Genomic DNA, 19,273 nt, shown 5'->3' on the forward strand with positions numbered 1-19,273 from the left:
TGCCGAACTTAGAGACAACACAAGACCTCCAAAACAGTTTCTCATGAGCTAGAAATAACTACCAATTATAAAGTAAAGGAAGGGTAGGGATTAATGTAGCAGGAGGACCCCCCCCCCGCCGTCCCAAAGTCAGGAATGAATATATATATATATATATATATATATATATATATATATATGCAAAAGATTAAAATCGTCTACTTACTTTGTCTTTTTTTTTTTTTTTCCCGGAGCTGAGGACCGAACCCAGGGCCTTGCGCTTGCTAGGCAAGCGCTCTACCACTGAGCTAAATCCCTAACCCCTTACTTTGTAAGTAGAAGAGAACTGTGGGGATTCCATGCTAAAGGCGAATGGTTTAACCATTGAACACTGGTCTAATTTCATATCTAGGCCAGTGGGTATCCAGGAGCTGCCCTGGTTTCCAGAGAAGTGGAGCTTTGAGAAAAGGGCTCATGCACAGTGGAGCTGTGACCAGGGGCCTGATGGTAGTGGATGTGGAGCCCCACTAGCAGCAGTATTGGAGATGGTTAGAATACAAACTCTTAGGGGTTGGGGATTTAGCTCAGTGGTAGAGCGCTTGCCTTGCAAGGGCAAGGGCCTGGGTTTGGTCCTCAGCTCGAAAAAAAAAAAAAAAAAAAAAGAATACAGACTCTTGAGTTCCACCAGCTTTCAGGCAGCGTACGATGCTGGTAAGGTCCCCAGGTTCTTCTCTTCACATGAAACTTTGAGAAGCATTTACTCAAATTCAAGTCTAACTGATAACGTGGGACCACCAGCCATCGACCTTCCCATCTCCCACCACCTCTTTAGTTCTGTATGTCCCTGTACCCGCTCTCAGCGGCAGACTGCCCACTAAGCAGGTAGCTTGTCTTAATTGCTTATTAAAATAATCTCTTTCAGGTTATTTGTTCTTGGAACAGAAACACCACTGTGGAATTAATTTATCTTTCTGAAACACTGGAAGGTGAAGGCTCACGGCACACCGTGCCAGAGTCTGAAGTAAAATAAAATACCAGAGAGGATCAGTGTGAGCAGAGGTCTAATCCCTGGACGAATGCGAATAATATTCCAAACACCCCTTTTCCTTTTAAAGATTACGTGTGCGCATGTGTATCTGTGTGCGCATACGTGGTGGGGGGTATAGATGTCCCAGGGGGCACAGGATCCCCCTGGAGCTGAAGTTACTGGTAGTTGTGAGTCACCTGAAGTTGGTGCTCGGAATCCAACTCAGGTCCTTTGTAAGAACAGGACAAATCTTATCCTCCACACCCTGCATCTTGGGACTTAAACCATAGGCCCCCCCATCTATGTTAGACAAGCACTTTTCCACTGAGCTTCTTCTCAACCCTTTAATATTAAAAAAAAAAATCAGCACCATGCTGCTTTAAAGGGTAATTATGATTATATACTGTGTGAGTGACAGTGCTTCCTGGGAGCTCTGGAGGATTGGCTATTGGATCACGGTGGCCTACAATGAGGTTGCATCGGACCTCTGCAATGAACAACTGGTAGAGCAGGGTTCTTTGTAAGCTTGCATGTCTCACAGCTCCCAAAAGGCAAGGAAACGTGATCGTGCACACTTGAAGGCTGTGCTTTTTCTGTTACGGCAAAGTCAAGGTGAGCAAACTAGAAAATTGCTAACGTGGGTCCGAAGCATTTCAGGGGAGTCCTCGCTTGCACTTCTTACACCAGTCATTTGTACTACAGAGTGAGCAAGGCTAAGACCTGGTCCTGCTCACTGGTGATATCATATCTTATAGCACTCAGAAAGAAGAAAACATTGACCAAAGACCTGCCTCCATCAGACTGACCCGTGGGTATGTCTTTGGATCATTTTCTTGACTCATGATTATCTAGGTCGGGCCGACCTGTGGGCTGCAGGACCTGGACTGCATGAGAAGGAAAGCTGAGCAAGGCGTGGGGAGCAAGCTGGTGAGCAGCACCCCTCCATTGGTTTCAGCTCCTGCCTTAAGTCCCTGCCTTAGCTTCCCTTGGTGATAAGACTAAAGCGTGTAAGCTGAAATAAAACCTTTGGTCTGAGCCTTTTATCACAGCCAGAGGAAGCTCTCCAGAACTCCACAGCATCCCTCTTCTTCACTTCCTCCCACCCCACCCTAAGACAGGGCCCCACTCAGTTACCCATTCTTGGCCTTGACATCACTGTGTAGCCCAGGCCAACCTTGAACTTTTGGTCTTTCTGCCACTGTCGCTCAAACTTGAAGCTGGGATTTCAAGCATGCAGTACGAGGCGCAGCTTCAAGTTAGTAAATTCTGGGTTTGGACCGTGAAGTGGGGTGGGGGATGGACGAGGTGCAGGATTGCGCAGGGCCACCTGGGACCACGGAGGCACAGTGAAATGGGGCTGGGAATTGTCTGGGTCTCTCAGCTCGTGCCAGGTCTGTCTGTGGGATCCCAAATGGTAAGAAGACGGAAGGCGGACGCATAACCTGCTTACAGCACACAGGAGGGTCAAAAGGAAAGAAAAGCAAAGAGGAAGAAAAGCAGGGACCTATGTCTGCTTCTGTTAATCAGACTGTGTGTGTCATGTTTCCTGGACCCACTGAAGTCATGAGCCCTGCAGAAAAGACTGGAATGTTACCAGTCTAAAGCAGTGCAAAGGGCAGAAGCCGCCCTAGCCAGATAAAGAGAGGGTCACTTCTCCATAACCTGGTTATCTTTAATTGACACTACTTCAACCAAGCTATCAAGGTCACTGCAAGGAAAAGGCAGGTGGGAGCCGCAAGCAGGAGGCCTGGCCAGATGCACTCTTCACACCTACAGCCACCAAAGACCCTCCCTCCTATCCCTGCTCCCCAGTGGGGAACCTGGATTCCATGTCTTCCAAAGCATAGAACAATCTAGAAAGAAGCTTTAACCCATCCCATATTCGAAATCTGGTTACTCTAGACCAAGAAATATGCCTAAGTCTGGGGATTGAACCCAGGGCCTTGTACATGCTGGGAAATACTTTATCTCTGAGCTAGAGCCCTGGTAGACACCGTATCTTCTCAGTGATCTTTCTCCATTTTATAGCACGATGACCAATGTTCAAATAAAAATACTTCGCCCGGATCTAGAACACGTCTCTGTAATTCCTCCTGAGCTCGCCTCTCTCTGCCTGGTTAGAACCCTTACCTTCAGAAATGGCCTTCCTCACCGCCGCCAGATAGGTCTCCGGTTCGTCATCACAGGTCAGTTCCTGCCAGTGGGCCCAGTCGGGAAAGAAGGCCTGGAAGTCCTCATCGTTGGGCTGCACTCCGCACAGCAGACGCACCACGCGCTGCGGCGGGTGGCAGGCACGCTGGAGCACGGGCAGCAGTCCTGGCTGGCCGAAGCATCCCACCAGCCCCGCAGACAGTAGCACCAGCACGCATCGTGCATCCCTGAAGACCGACAGGTCCTGGGAGGTGAAGCAGGCATCCGGGACCAGCCGGTATGTCTGAATCTTCTGGCTACGGACCTGCCGGCAGGACACGAAAAGCTCCTGTAGGTACTGGCACCATTCCTCGGCATCTGGGCTGTAGAAGATGAGGATGTCGCATCCCCAGCCCCACCCTGCAAGGACACAGAAAGAAGCTCATTAATGCCTGCTCCTTCTAGGAGGCTCTCTGAAACTCGGGGGATGCACCATCCAACAGGGCCTGGCACCCGCAACTTCCCAGGTCAACCTGTAGCATTTGTTCAGCCCTTTTTCCCTACATAGAGCCCATCAACGTGCCGGACATACCACACTCTACCCAAACACGTCCGACTATCCTAGATCAGCCCTTATCCCCCAGCTCATTCGAAAGATGGGGGAGGGGATGTCAATGTAGCATGCTGAGTAACTTAGGGCTCAAAGTGGTAGCCAGTAGCTGAACTGCCTGATGTGACCTGAATCACGGCTCTATTCCAAGTACAGTGGGATCGGACTGTGAGGGTTAGGAGTCTGGCTCTGCCAACTCGATACACAACTACTACAGTCTCCCGTGCCTCAGTTTATCCACCAGGAAGTAGAGACAGAATGGTCGTTTTTATGTGCATTTCCAGTCAAGCACCCAGCACGGAGCTCGAAATATAAGGAGAAACCTCGAGAGTTGGAAGCTGAACAACTGAAATGTAAATACATAAAATATCCAAGAAAAATAGAATATATATATAAAAAAAAAAGAGTTGGAAGCTGGTGTCGTGTCCTCACACTGATGTCACTCACACTGACAGTGAGTCATGAAAGTGGAAACAGGAAGAATCAATTCTCTGAGCTACACCACACAGACACCAGAAACAAACAGGGCCGGGGTGGGGTCCCCTGCCCCATGATGCCCCTCATTTGCAGAGGAAGGAAACACTCTGAGAAGATGAAGGGACTCGTTGAAGTTCACACTCAGTAAGTTAACAGCAGAGCCAGGACTAACACTCAGGGTGGCTCCCAGGTCAACCCTTTGCCCTAGGCCCCCATACTTCCTCCTAACAGAAAATATGCCGAGAATGTTTTTTAAAGAGTCAAGTCACATTTTCCAGTGACCTGACTGCGACCACTGTCCCAAGCTGTCCCCCCTCCACTACTTTGACATCTCTGGAAGAGAAGCTCAATCGATGAGCACAAGTGCCCATGCATCGTACAAAGAAGCGGGGGTCCGTCTTCCCCCTTGGAGAAGGACCTGGACTATTTGTGAAACAGGAATCTAAGCTGTAGGTTTACAATTAAATGTTGTGTCAGCACTGGGGCTGTTGAGACATCCCGGCACCTCAGCAAAGGGGTTTTTGAACACCTTGGCCACCTAAATCCAATCCCCAGAAGGTGGAGGGACAGAACCAATGCCACAAAGTTGTCCTCTGATCCCCCCCCCACACACACAGCATGGTAAGCAGGTACTCAAAGCATGTGTGTGCACGCAGTAAACATAAGTAAGTGTCATCTCTGGTCCATGTATCATTGAGTGATTCCAGGTAAGATCAGAGGCAGGATTGGAGTAAGACCCTAAGGCTCTGAGCTCTGGAAAGACCATAAAGGAAATATGCTTTTGCTGCCCATCTCCCTAGGTAGCCAGTTTGAACCCTTGTCTCCACCTCCCAAGTGCCGAGCCAACAGCAATGTTTTCAGAAAGAGTAACAAGTGGGCAAAGACATGAAGGAGAAGAGAAGGATGTCTTAAATGTAAAAAGCATCATTAAAAACACAAGATTAGGGGCTGGGGAGATTGCTCAGTGGTTAAGAACATTTGTTGCTCTTCCAGAAGATGTTGGTTCAAATGCCAGCACCCAGGTCAGGCGGCTCACAATTCCCTGTAACGTGGCTTAAGGGAATCCAATGTCTTCTTCAGGTCCCTGCTGACACTGGCAGACACAGACACGCACACATACACACATGGAAAAATAATCTCTAAAAATTTTTAATATTTTTAAAAATAAATTTTTAAAAATGTAGGTGGAGGAGGAGGAAGTGGCGTCAAGGCTAGTAATCCGAGCATCTGACCGCCTGACAGGTGGAGGCAGGAGGGAAGTTTTAAGGTGAAGCCAGCCAGATGGCTTAGCAGGGAAAGGCACTTGCGCCAAGCCTGATGACCTGAGTTCAGTTTCTAAAACCTTTCATTGTAGAAGAAGAGAGCCACCTCCCACAAACTGACCTCTCATCTACATCATCAAAGTTCAAAGCCAACTTTGGAAGCTTCGTATAGAGGTCGATGATGGCCTGAGTTGCATGAGCCCCTTATAAAAAAGGTGACGTTGCAAGTGTCCCTTTGAGATACTGCCTTAGAAGAACAGAACAGCCGCCCTGAAGACCGTGTCCATGAGGGGCTACTCCAGTCTTATGGGAAAGTTTTTCACCCAGCACTAGCGGCATTATGGGAATGAGTACACACATGAGCCAGGAGATTGCGCTATAGCTTTGGCTTCTCTGTAACAATTAAATACCCAGTTACCAGGAATGATCAAGCTATAATTAATCTTTCTTTCCTGGGCACTGGCCTGCCATTTTACTAAACACCTGTGTGCACTCTCTCCCTCAATCCTCAAGATTGAGGATAAACCTAGGAGCATCACCTGACAGACAGTACTTAAACTCATTCATCATGAACTGCTGCCAAGACCAAACCTCAAGGACCATACCAGGTGCTGACTGCATGGACCCCATTGAGAACCGCAGAACCCCACACGCTGAATTTCTAAGGTGCATTCTATTGTAAAGGTCAAAGAAATGCAAACTATAATTTGGAAAATATAACTAAAACACATCTAGTGCCATGGGTTTGAAATACTATTTTCTAATTTAAAAGAGAGAGGGGAGAGAGAGAGAGAGAGAGAGAGAGAGAGAGAGACAGAGACAGAGACAGAGACAGAGACAGACAGAGAGAGCGCCAGGGGTTCTGAGAGAAATGGTTGGTTCTCCCAGTGATTCTAGTAATATATATTTCAGACAGTGAGAAGTGTACAATGAGCCCAAAACATCTTGTATGTCCATAAATAAGGACATTCTCCAGCAAAAATAGTGTAGTGAGGAAATGAGAGGAAGCTGAAGAAGCTCCCACAGTTCAAGCAGGAGCAGTGTGGGAAAGAAAACAGATGATTCAAGAAGACACTGCAAGCCAGAGCGTATAATAAATGCCCGTGAATCCATACATAGTAACATCACTGGATGACTGGGTAAAGAAATGAAGAGAGGCTGGGTCATGTAGCTCAGTGCCATAGCGCAAGGTCCTGACTTCAATCTCCAGCACCAGAAACTAGTAAGAAAATAATCATTTAAAACTGGGGGGAGGGGAACACAGAGATCTTACGAATATAAATCTCAGATAACTTCTGAAGAGAGCCATGCCCTCGAGGAAACAAAATGTCTCTTCATAAATGCGGGCTGCACCTAGAGACTTCTTTTCAACGCACCCAATATGGAAAGACAGAGGAAGTCACTTCGCTGTGCACAAACTCAGCAAATACTACCCCTACTCCATAACCAAGATCACCAACCAGGAAGAGTGTTAATGTAACAGTCCATGCTCTTAAAACTAAGAATGGCACCTCACACCGTACGATCCTCCCAACCTAATCAACAGAAAAGCGTCAGATAAATCCAACCACGGGACGCTCCTCAAAATTCACTGACTCGTGCGTCTCAAGACTTCCCAAGCCCAATATGAGGTTGGGAGGAGAAAGTAGGGAGTCGGGGACAAGTTGTGGGGGATGAATATAAGCAAAACACAGTGTGGGGACATATGAAATTCTCAAAGAATCAATGGAAATACTGCAGTCTCCAAAGACTGCCAAGGGTTTTGAGGGTTGGCTCAGTGATTAAGGACACTTGTTGCTTCAGGGAGGACCAGGGTTCAGTGCCCAGCATCCACTGGATGGCTTACAGCTTCCGTAACTCCACGTCCAGGACAACTGATGCCCTCTTCTGACCTCCTCAGGCCTCAGGCATGTACACGGTGTTCATACATGCACGCAGGCAAGACACTGACACACATGAAATCAATCTTTAAAACAGAATTGTCAAAGTGATCGAAATCTAGGAAAATACGGTAAAATCGCAGCTGAAAGGCGCCGAAGGGAGGATCACTTGTAAATGAAGCGCGGTGTCTTGAATGGGAACCTGGGACACTGTGTACAAACCAAAGGACTGAATGAAGACTAGAACTGAAAAATTACTCACCACCCAAAACATGGGAAGCTGAGACAGGGGAAGCAAGAGTTACAGACCCGGCAACCCAAGGTGAGTTCCGGGCTAGCCTGAGCTATATGATGACAATCCCCCCACCCCAAATAATAATTATCGACTCACTAATTTCAGTGAATGTATTATATTAATGTAAACTGCCAATAAGAAGGAAGGTTTGGAATATGTAGGCACTCTACCAGTGGCTCTCAACCTTCCTAATGCTATGGCCCTTTCATACAGTTCCTCACATTGTGACCCCCACTAGCCGTACGATCATTTTCACTGCTACTTCATAACTGTAATTCTGCTACTGTTACAAATCGTAATGTAAACATCTGTGTTTCCCAATGGTCGGGTGACCCCTGTGAAAGGGTCATTTGACCCCCAAAGTGGTCAAATCCCTCACAGGTTAGGCTGCTCTAATGGTTTTTGCAATTCTCCTGAAAATCTAAATCTGTCCTGGGATAAGCTCATTAAAAACACAATTGAATGCAGAAAACGGTCATTTATAGTGGTTTAGTGCTGGGGTTCAAAGTTTGAACCCAAACCCCATTAAGCAAGACTATCTGAGAAGGACGTACGTAGTTAGTGCTTCAGTCAACTTAATATCATGACCTCTTTGTGTGTGTGTGTGTGTGTGTGTGTGTGTTGTATGTGTTTGTGTGTGTGTACATGTGTGTGTGTGTGTGTGTGTGTGTGTAGTGTGTGTGCTGTATGTATGTGTATGGTGTATGTGTGTAGTGTGTATGGTGTATGTGTGTGGTGTATGTGTTTGTGTGTGTATATGTGTATAGTGTGTGTGGTGTGTGTATTTGTGTGTGTGTGGTATATGTGTTTGTGTGTGGTGTATGTGGGTAGTGTGTGTGTGGTGTACGTGTGTGTGGTATATGTGTTTGTGTGTGTATGTGTGTAGCATATGTGTATGTTTGTGTTTGTGTGTTTGTGTGTGTGTGATGTATTGTATAATGTGTGTGGTATATGTGTTTGTACATGTGTGTTTGTGTGTGTATGTGTTTGTGTGTGTGTATGGTGTATGTGTTTGTGTGTGTGTGGTATATATGTGTAGTGTGTGGTATATGTATGTATGTGTGTGTGTTTGTGTGTGATGTATGTGTGTAGTGTTCGTGGTGTATGTGTTTGTGTGTGTGTGTTTGTGTGTGTGTGTCGTGTGACTTTGACCAATATCATAAATGGAGGAATATCTGCTCTCAGTGTAAATGATTGGCAATTAAATTTACCATCGGAAGACTTCAGGGACACCGAAACCAAAGGTTGGGGGAGCTGTAAAAAAGTCCAAAGTGGAAGTTCAAGTTCCTCCTGGCCTGCCAAGGGCGCGCCATGTGCTGTCCTCTGTGTCAGCAGCTCTCCCTGTGTGGGGCCAATGCCCTTTCTTCCACAGTAATTCCCCTCCTTTAGCCCAGAAGTCATTGCTCCCCATTCTAAATCACTTCTCTCTTTCTCCTATTCAGTAAGAGAAACAATATGTGAGCCAGCAAGGAACCCATAAACCCCGGCAAAGCTGAAAAGGGGGCTTTGTTCTTGTGGAGCTCAAAGAACAGGTTTGGCTACAGAAGAGGGGAATGGATGGAGAACCGGAAAGGGCTGGCTGACCGCAGAGGGGAGTCCCAGTTGGGGGAGGGGAACGAAGAAAGATGACACCAAATGATTCAGAAGCCACCTGAGAAAAGAACAGAGAATGACCTTGGCACCCTGTCCATTTGAAGTGGAGCTCGTGTTTGAACCTGTGCACCATTTCGTTTGTTTGTTGTATGTGCATGCTGTGTGTGTTCATGAAGCCACAGCACATGTGTAGCGTCCAGGAGCAACCTGAAAGACTTAGTTCTTCCCCTCTACCATATGGGTCCCTGGGATCAAATGCAAGTCATCAAGCTTAGTGACAAGCACCCTTACTAGCTAAGCCATGTTGCTCACCCTGTGATGCTACAAGACCAGGAATAGTGGGGTAGGGGGGCTTAGAGGTGATCTTGGAAAGAGGGAGCTGGACAAGGTCTGAGAGTTTTCCTCAGGTTCTTGGGGCCAAGGTCTGGAAGGGGGGCTCTAGTGTTCAGCAACTGCAGACTTGGTGCCCTCGGGGAAGTCCCAAGCGCTTTCCTCACTCTCTCTGGTTAATAAGAGAAACTATTCAAGCACAGGCTGAATAGTTCCACCTCATCTCACTACTCAAGGCGCTTGCTCTCAAGGCCAAGGAGCCAAGATTCTCCAACAAGCAAACATGTCGTGAAGGGAAGAGGAAGACTGACATTCATCCTCTAATGGCAGGAAACTTAAGAAGACCAGGGGATTAGGCTACAGTTGAGTGGACCTTGAACACATCGTGCAGTGTGAAGGAAGTCAGTCGCTAAAACCACAGACTGCATAATCCCATTCATGCGCAAGCCCAGGGCAGGGCAGTCTAGCGGCAACACTGGAGAGGAGGAGAGAAGAGGAAAGACCTCTCTTTGAACTGATAATAGCATTTTCTCAGAGTCACATATTGGCGAGGACTCCGAAGGCCACTCACAGCACTCTTTCGGGCATGTGCAATCAATCGCCCATGAGCTGAATGTGTCCCAGGATACCTATGAATGTGATTCAACTCACCTGTAAATGATGTCATGTCACAGTATCAAAAGCTGGACACATAGCATGCTGAGTAAATACATTATGACATCGTTCTTAAAGTAAGAACGCCATACAGCACAGTGCTCTGGGTGACTCTCCACCCTATGACATGTCCGAGGGAAGCACGGCTTTCCCCTACTCTGACCTGTCCTCAGGACAGCTTATAACTGTAGACAAGTACCCGGAGAGCCCAGAGGGACCTGGTCTCACATCACCTCACATGGTGTTTCGCCACAGAGGACACTGACAGAGAGAGGATTGGATAGCTTTATTCACTACCCCAGCTTTGGTTGTTGAGCTAGAATCTTCCTCTGAACCTGAGTCCACCCTTCAAGCCCAGCCTCTCCAGCCACTCCCCCTTGGAGCCAGCGTTCTAGACACTGGACAGGGAAAACAGACTCCTCAAAGATTCCCCACTTTGCTGCTCTCTAGGGCACAGCAGCTTAGCACCTGTTCCATCCAGGAAAGGACACAGGAGCTTAGCCAGATTGTTTTCTCCTCTCCCCAACCCTCCATCCACCCAGCCACCACAGCTGCTCCCTGTGTCTCGAACACATCGTATAGATCCCTTGCCTGGGCCATCCTCCTCCCCAGGACCCCACTGCCTTCCCTCCTTTGGGACTTACCTAATTCCCCCTGTCTGCTTTCCCACCACACCTACCATGACACTATTTTTATCACATGAGCTGTTGCCTCCCTGTCCTCACAGTTACACAGCTTCTATCCTCTTGTTTCCTGAACACTACTGCGCACTTAACTACGGTGCCTGGAAACGGCAAGCATTCGATAAACGTCTGTCTGGTGAATGGACTCTGGAACCCTCACCCACAGCAGCTCTTTATTTGACCCAGAGCTCCTGGCTATGGGGCTACAGGCCATTGATGAACCATCCCCTGCAATAGTAAAAAGCTGGTACCATCAGTGCCTTTGCTACCCTCATTCCAAAGTACCATGAGCTAAGGCTAGTCCTTAGCCGAGTTGGAGGGAGTTGGCTTGTAACATCCACTCCCATCCTTCCCAGTCCCCTACAAGATCTTTCTCAAGAGATGCTGTCATCCGGTGTTCATTCTCTCTCTCTCTCTCTCTCTGAAAACATCAGACGTGGGCTAGGTAAACACGAGTACGAACCGAAACATAGCAACTCTCTCTTCTCATCATTTACCTACTGTTTTCTTTCACACCACCAAAACTCTGTGGTGGACAGAGAGACCAGACCAACCTGGTTATCACCGAGAACCAAACATGTCTAATATCCACTGAGGTGTACAGGCAGGGCTCACTAACTGTCTCTCAACATTATCATTAGGTGGTTTGGCTAGAACTCGGCCAGCTAAGGACTTGCCAAGTGTACATATGCCCATGAGCTTGAAAGGAATCCAAGACCAACAAGAAGAAATTTCTGACGCCTTCTGATGGGTAGATTTGCCCACCAATTTCCAATTAAGCCTGAACACGAAATTTCCGTAGAGAACAGAGTAAAAGTTAACATTAAAGGAGTGTGGTCTCATTTTTACCAAAATTCCAGAGAAGAAATACAACCGCGGTGGATAAAGGGGGCTTCTGAAGCGGTCCCTGGACCACCTAGGACTGCCTGAGCGCCCCCTATTGGTCGGATAAGGCCCTAAGAGAAGCATCTGGCCTCTTAGAGAAGCTGTCCTCACCTCCCATCAACTGTCTTGAGTACTCAAGAGTTAAAGGGGAGAAAACGACCCTTGGCAACTTAGCCAGAGCTGGGGGAAGAAAAGAAGAGTTAGAAACTCGGATAGGGCGAGCCCCAAGCAGGAGCTGCAGAGAATCGTGCACAGACCGGTTGGGGGAAATGTGAGAAAGTTCAGAGGGGAAGTTTGCAACAGAGACCAGAGAAAAGACCGGAAAGAACACAAGATCCCCTCACTAAAGACTAAAGAAGAGGGGAGAGAAGGTCTCAAAGCTGAGAGGTTGGTGTCAGAGAGCCTCAGGGACCAGGGGCACAGGAGCCAGGAGCCCGGAGCTGGGGCGAGCTGCGCTTGCTACCCACCTGAGGCTGCCATGCCGTCGCGGGAGCAGCTCGCATCCCCGGCTGGCGCGGGAGCACGGTATCCGGCGTCCGCAGCGGCGGTGGGCGACGTTGCTGGCGTGGAGCAGGAGTGGCGCCCAGCTGTGCTCAGGACAGTGGCGACTCTGGCGCTTCCTCCTGCCGGGCAGCTGGGACTCGCACGGGGGCGTGTCCACAGGGTCTGCCCCGCCTGCGGGACTCCGCGTGGCACCTGCACGCGCGGCGGTTGGGGAGGGGAAGTGAGAAGTCCACAGGACAGCCGCCAGCTCCCGACGCCGACCCCCTCGCTCGTGCCACGTGTGTCCCGTGCCTCAGGGAAGCAGGCGGCCACCTCGACGTCCTCCCCCACCCCAAGAGCAGCCTAAGGTGCTGGAACTGGGGGGAGAGAAAGCAGAAACTGCAGGGCTAGAGGGTCTCAGAGACTTGAGGTGGGGAGGCGCTTAGCACAGCTGTCCCAACCACTTTGCCCCCTTGGGACTTGTCCTTGAGACGCTGCCCTCAAGAATAGGGAGGGTCTGCAGGAAGGGGAAGGAGGAGCACCTGGCCCTGGGGTCTTGGCGTTGCCCTTGGGTGCCCTCCTGTGACCCTTCTGCATTTCCTTGGATCTGCCTGTAAGGCCACACGGGTATTAAGTATAATCTTTGATAGATGGATGTTATCACTGCCAAGTGCCTTCCGCACACTATTGCTCTGCTTCCGCTATCACAACTCTTTGGCTTTCTTCCATCTCTTTCCACTTTAAAAAAAAAAAAAAAAAAACTTCATTTATTTATTTTGTGAGCTTCTGTGGGAGTACGCATGCAAGTGTTGTACAGATCACAGAGAGAGGTCAGAGTCTGTTCTCCCCTTCCACCATGGAGATCTGGTGAATCAAACTGGCTTGACACGAGGCAGCAGGCACCCTTGCCTTGAGTCATGTCACCAGCCCCTCTTCCACTTTTAAGGACAACAGTGAGTAATATTAAACTGCCCGGATCATCCAGGAAGAGACGTCTCAGGGCCCCTTAGGATGTCACCAGGCAGAAGGACAAGCCACTGCTGGCACTGTAACCAATTTGCAAGAGTCCAGACTGGAGCAGTGGAATTTGAACAGGAAATGGGGACTGGTGGTAGAACCAAAGCTTGGAGCAGGGACAGGTGCGGACCCTGAATTCTTATCCGACTCCTTGAACTTACCACCATGGAGCCTCAGGCAAGCTGTGAGCCTGAAAGCCCTCAGTTTGCTGTACTGACAATGAAGGAATCCCCAGTCAGAAAATACAGGGCTCAAACACTAGCCTTCCGGATCCTACCTTGGCCTGAAGTCTCCTTCCTGCCCCATGGGCCTCTGGACCTAGATGAGCTGCACTCCCTGTTGAATCATTTTATAATCAGCCTATATTTGAGGCCGAGTCCCCAATGTCCTCACCTCAAAAGCATGTTCCCCTCTTCTGGCTGCAGGTTCTAGAAAAGTAAGGCCCCTTTTCTGACTCTTAGCCATCATCTGGGCTACATCAACCTACGTATTCCTGCACCTTCTCCAGCTGTTAGAGGTCGTCTGTCAGTGGCAGGCAAGGTCTTGGTCACTCAGCCTACCGGCCACATTTCTCACATTGTGGAAGAGCACCAGTTCCCGGAATTGGGCTGGGAGAAAACCACAGAGGTCGATACTCCTGGGTGAAAGGGCATTCCTAGTTTTGGACACAACCCACCGTGTCTCTCTGTTCGACAGGAGGAACCAGGTTAGGGGGAATAGTGTCACCAGTTTTGCATCTCTGATAGGGCAGAATGTTCATCAGAAGGGCCCATCTGCCTTCTAGAAGGCCCACTGAGGGGATGGAGAGGGTGCGGGGGGGGGGGGTTAGATCTGATGGTTGCATGTTTGATGTTGGCAAAGAAGAGGCAAAGGGTGGAACAGGGAACAGAGAAAGGGAAAGAAATTTCTATTCCTTATTTCAAGGTGCTATTTTGACATTGCAGGCCTGAGGATCGGTGTTTGCTGGGACGTGAGGCAGAGGTGAAGGAGTGTGTTCTCGTGGGCCATCTTAGTCCATCCTAATTCTCCTAGCTTCTCCGTGAGAATGGTGCTGCTGGTACATATCCCCTGCAGATCAAAAGGTTAAGAACTTCTGCCCAAGGGTACACAACCAGCAATTGCAAAACTGTTTGAACCCAGCCATTGCGGCTCCAGAGCCAATGCACTTGACCAAGTAAAAAATGCCTGGCAGACTCTGCTTTGGCCTGAAGGTCCTCCTAAGTCATCAGATGCCTATGCTGGCATCGCTTCGATGGCAGTGGAAATGGCAGATGTTCTGTCACCTGTGGGCTTGCTCTGCTGTGCCTGGACTGGACAACTCTCCCAAGAAAGGAGCTGGGAATGGAAGCTCACCCAGTAAGCCTTCCTCCTGCCCATGCTCTAAGTTGAATAAGACCATTGCGGGCAAGCCTCCTCTTTCCATACATCCTCCTCCAATGCCTAGCATGGGACTCAGCACACAGTTGTTCTTACATCACCAGGTACAAGCCATTCAGTTTGTAGCTCGAGTTGCTAATGTGCAGGTTACCTGCCTCCGGTCATACCACCTTCATATGGAAAGCTTCATCTTCACCCTGTCCCAGAGTCCCAGGACACTAAGGCCTTCATATACCATCAAGGTAGAGTATGTGAAGACAGGATTAAAATGGATTTGTAGATTGGATTTCAGAGGAGGGTGCTGAGACACCACTGTTACAGGCAGTTTCAACCTGGCCCAACAGGACATACTATTAAAAACCCCAATGCAGGCAACTGGGGATTATTGTGACATTCTAAGAGCAAGCGGCTTTGCAAAACACTGGAAGCCTCATCTTCTTGCAAGAATGTGGCCATCTTCTCTGTCCACCACTGTAGCCCCTCTTTCTGAAGGAGCTCAGAGGCCCCCCTGCAACAGCAACACTAATTGCAGGTCAGGAGCCCAAGTTCAAAGACACAAAATTCTAGGCGTCTGCCCTTCAGCTCCAACGCAGTAATTTCCCTAACTTTTGCTATTTTGAATCCATTCGTTGCTCAAGAACCCTTTGCCTTGTCCTGCGTTGTGATTCCGAAGCCTGGCAGCTGCCCTGTGGTACTGCCACGATCTCCCACCAAAAGTGGCATTAGGCATGTGAAAAGGGAATGTGACAGAGTTGTCACAGTGTCCGGGTTCCCTCGCCGTTTTCTAGTTTCATTCTGTTGCTGTGATGAAAACCCACTCACCAAAGGCAACTTGGGGAGGAAAGGGTTAATTGACATTACACTCCCAGATCACAGTTGATCACAGAGGGAAGTCCGGGCAGGAACCCAAGGCAGAAGTCATAGCGGAAAGCTATTCACTGCATCGTTCTCTGACTGATGCTTTTTTAGGCATTGCAGACCCATCTGCCAGGAGACGATGATGCTCACTGGGTGCTAGGCCTCCCTGCACCAATTAACAGCGCAGAAAATCCCCATCTCCATTCTCACAGACCAATCTGATCCAGGCAGCTTTCACTGAGGTCTTCTCCTCACAGGGAATCCTAGGTTGTGTCAAATTGTGGCCATAAACACTAAGCAGCACACCTCATTTCTCAGTCACAGAATCCTAACTTGGTTTGAGGGTAGCAATGCACTGTATTAAAAAGTTCCCATTCCCCAGCATCTCTTGCTAATTTAGCACAGGCCAACAAGATAAACGAAAGCCACCCAGTGGGATCTAGGAATGTCCTTTATACGAAATTTAACTTTGCTAGATTTTGTTTTCTTTTTCTGCCATTGTTTCATCTCCTGCCTGAGACGTAATTGAGACATCTAGAAGTCAAATATCCTTCTCGAATTAGGAGGTAGCCATGTGGATACACTAAGAATGTTACAACAAGAAGACAGGCAAGGACTCCTTCCATGATGGCTACTTTTAGTTGTCAACTTGATACTATTTAGAATCACCCAGGAATGAGGGGTCATCTAGATGGGGTAGCCTATGGACACATGGGTGGTGGATTGTCTTGATCCCATAAATTGATGTAGTACTGACATGCAGTGGGTCCTGCCCACTGTGGGCAGCACCATTCTCTAAGTAGACTATGAACGCACGGAGCGGATGCGAATACAAGCATCCTTTCCGCTCTTGACTGTGGATGTGATGTGACTGGCTAATTCCAGCTCCCGCCCTCTTGGCTTCTCCACAGCGATGGACTGCAATCTAAAACGGTGAACTGAAATTTCACCTTTCTCTCCCTAAGCTGCTGTTAGTCTGGGTATTTCAGCACAGCGTCAGAAATGAAAACTAGGATACCTACCAGCCCCGGAGCTTCCCAACAAGCTCCAGGCTCCCAGCCTCCAACTTTCCTCCATGACAGATGTCGCTACATCTCTGTTATGTGGGTTGCGATTGTCTGCATGGTCAGCTGAACCTCACCGCCACGCTTACCGAAATGTGAATGGAAGCAACGTTTAGTGAGCGCCGCCTGTAACACGTTCCTTCTTGTGCTGGCTTGCTTGATGCTCTGCAGAGAAGGACACTGGGAGATTGTGAGGTACTTTTCCAGGGCCATCCCACAAGTCATTCTGAGCCACGGGACAGTGGCATATTGGGCGCCCTTCAGACCGTTCACTTAAAAGCACTTCCTGAAGCCATGAGGGCGTTCTCAGGTGGGGCCCTGGGGAGTCTCAGCCCTTTCAATCGTGTGCAGATGATCACTGTCCTCACACATGAAGCATGTCTTGTACACATTCTACTTCTGACTTTAGGGGTACTGAAGCAGAAACTCAGTCAAATGTGACAAAAACTAAGACACTCAGGAGTGTCTGAGTCAGTCGAGGCCCTGAGAGGTCATTAATGCTGGAGATGTGTGGAAACCCAGGCAGAGGCTGGTGGACAGCCATTATCACATCAGACATCACGTTGGAGACAGAACCAAGGCTCTCCCTCCTGATCTCTCGTCTAGTGCCTTCCGCAGTATCTATCTACTATTCCCTATTGGAAAATTCTTGCTTTATACTTTGTTTTCCTGAATCAATCTACCACTAGGCAGCCAAAGGATGCCTTGCTTTGACTCTCTTATGAGTCTCACTTGGTCATGATAAATTATTCTTTCTCCAGATTGCTGATTGACTAATACTTTGTTTAAAAAAATTGTTTCATTTTTTGGGGGGGAGAGAGGGACTTGTGACAAACTGCTTGATAAAAGTAACTTGAGGATCGAAGGATTTTATTTTGCTCACAATTTGAGGGTATAGTAGAAGGGAGCTCGTAGCAACAGGAGCATAAGTTGTTCACAGCGAGTCTGCAGTCAGAAGCAGAAAGAGAGATGAAGGGTCAACTCACTTTCTCCTTCCTATTCAGTCCAGGGTGCCATGCATGGAAGGGTGCCACCCACATTAGGCAGGTCCTCCCATTTCGATGAATCCAGAGTAGATGGTCCCTCTCAGGCATGCACAGAGCCTTGTCTCTTTCAAACCCAGCAGGCGACACTGGATAACCCTTCCCCACCCCCAGCATTGTCAGAGCTTGAACAGATCGAGTCTACTTAAAGCAGACAAGTGTTTTATCTGGACCAATACCAAACTCATTCTTTACGACAGTCAGCAGCAATAGGAGTTTCTGCCCAGTTCCATCAGTCATTAACAACCTCTCTTGCAACCCATCCCGGTCTTGGGAAGTTTGGGCTGTTTATAGGGTCTGCTGCCCCGTCTTGTGCTGGATCCTTGCTGAGATGACCTTCCTCCTTTGTAACCATTGAAGCCTTTGAGTCTTCTGAATAAGTAGATAGTTGTCAGATTGACCTAAATCTCAGCTCCCGCTCAGTCCCAGGACTGGTCAAAAGCTGAGAAAACAAGATGTCTACCAGGAAAGTGCTGGCCTACCAGGAAAGACTCTTCCATTGTCAGAAAGCATTTAGCCACTAGCATCTTGAGCTCTGGTAAAGAGGTAGACCATCTGGCTAACACCTCGGTGCCAACTAAGGAATGCTGAAGCAGGAGGAAAGCAGGAGGAATACATCAGAAAGGCAGGACCAATAACTCAAGCTTCACAGGTAGCTCCTCACAGAGAGAAGAAACACAAGCCGCTTCCTGTTTGAGTAAGCGCAGCCCTGCAGTAGACACTCAAGAACAACACAGGGAGTCGGAGATGTAATCGGTTAGTACAGTGTTTGTCTAGTGCACTGGAGGTCCTGGGCTTCGTCCTCAGCACCACACAAACCAGGAGTGGTACAATGTGCTTATAATCCTAACAGTCTGGAAAGAGGAAGCAAGAGGTCGGAAGTAGAAGTTTAAGGTCTGCTTCAGTTACAGAGGAAGTTCAAGGCTAGCTTGTGTTGTATGAGACACTATCTCTCGGGGGGGGGGGGAGGTAGATCATGAATCAGACATGCTTCTTGGTCGGTACCTGCTCACTTTAAAAACTTGCCTGGTGCTCTGCAGTACGGCTCTGCCAGGCTATGTGGCCTGCGTAGATGGGCATTAACTTTTTTGCTTTGAATTAGGGGCATCTATTTGCCACTCCAAAGCCACTCTAAAATACATACCCCTAAACATATTACCTTCCGGGCTGATCTTCTTCTTTCTGTGGGACAGCTTACCAAAAACATGGTACTGCTGAATGAAACAGCTATGTGCCTTTAAAAATAATAACCTTCCTTCCCAGAAGGCTACAGAAGTTCATATTCCATACCATACCATTAGCCTCGCCAACCTTTTCCATTTTGGCCAATCTGGTGGATCCAAACTACTAGAGGGAAGGAGAGAGGAGAGAGTGCAGGGGGGAAGTTAACCAAAGCTGAAGGTACCAGTAGAGTGTACGTCTTTAATACCAACACTCTGGAGGCAGAGGCAGTTGGATCTCGATGAGATCCTGACTTGCATAGTGAGTTCTAGGCTAGCTGAGGCTGCATAGTGAGACCCTTCCTATCTCAAAAACAAACAAACAAATAAAGTAACAACAATAAACAATATAAGAAAAAAACCTTTGTGGAAATCTGCTACATTATAGACTAATTTTAAATTTAAT

At 48.4% G+C, this 19,273-nt stretch overlaps 1 protein-coding gene across 1 annotated transcript in view; it reads right to left on the reverse strand.

Annotated features, from left to right (window-relative positions):
• Pik3ap1 (phosphoinositide-3-kinase adaptor protein 1) overlaps positions 1–18,967 on the reverse strand; it is a 120,298-nt gene extending 101,331 nt beyond the window's left edge. The window contains exons 1-5 of the mRNA XM_032895027.1: positions 18,938–18,967; positions 17,488–17,549; positions 16,357–16,465; positions 12,273–12,651; positions 3,137–3,556 (exon numbers count right to left, since the gene is read on the reverse strand). Coding sequence (XP_032750918.1) covers positions 3,137–3,556; positions 12,273–12,651; positions 16,357–16,465; positions 17,488–17,549; positions 18,938–18,967 — 1,000 coding nt within the window. The remainder of the gene's footprint in view (positions 1–3,136; positions 3,557–12,272; positions 12,652–16,356; positions 16,466–17,487; positions 17,550–18,937) is intronic.
• Between the last annotated feature and the right edge of the window lie 306 nt (positions 18,968–19,273).

Source organism: Rattus rattus, chromosome 2 (genome assembly GCF_011064425.1).
Source record: "Rattus rattus isolate New Zealand chromosome 2, Rrattus_CSIRO_v1, whole genome shotgun sequence".
NCBI classification, from domain to species: domain Eukaryota; kingdom Metazoa; phylum Chordata; class Mammalia; order Rodentia; family Muridae; genus Rattus; species Rattus rattus.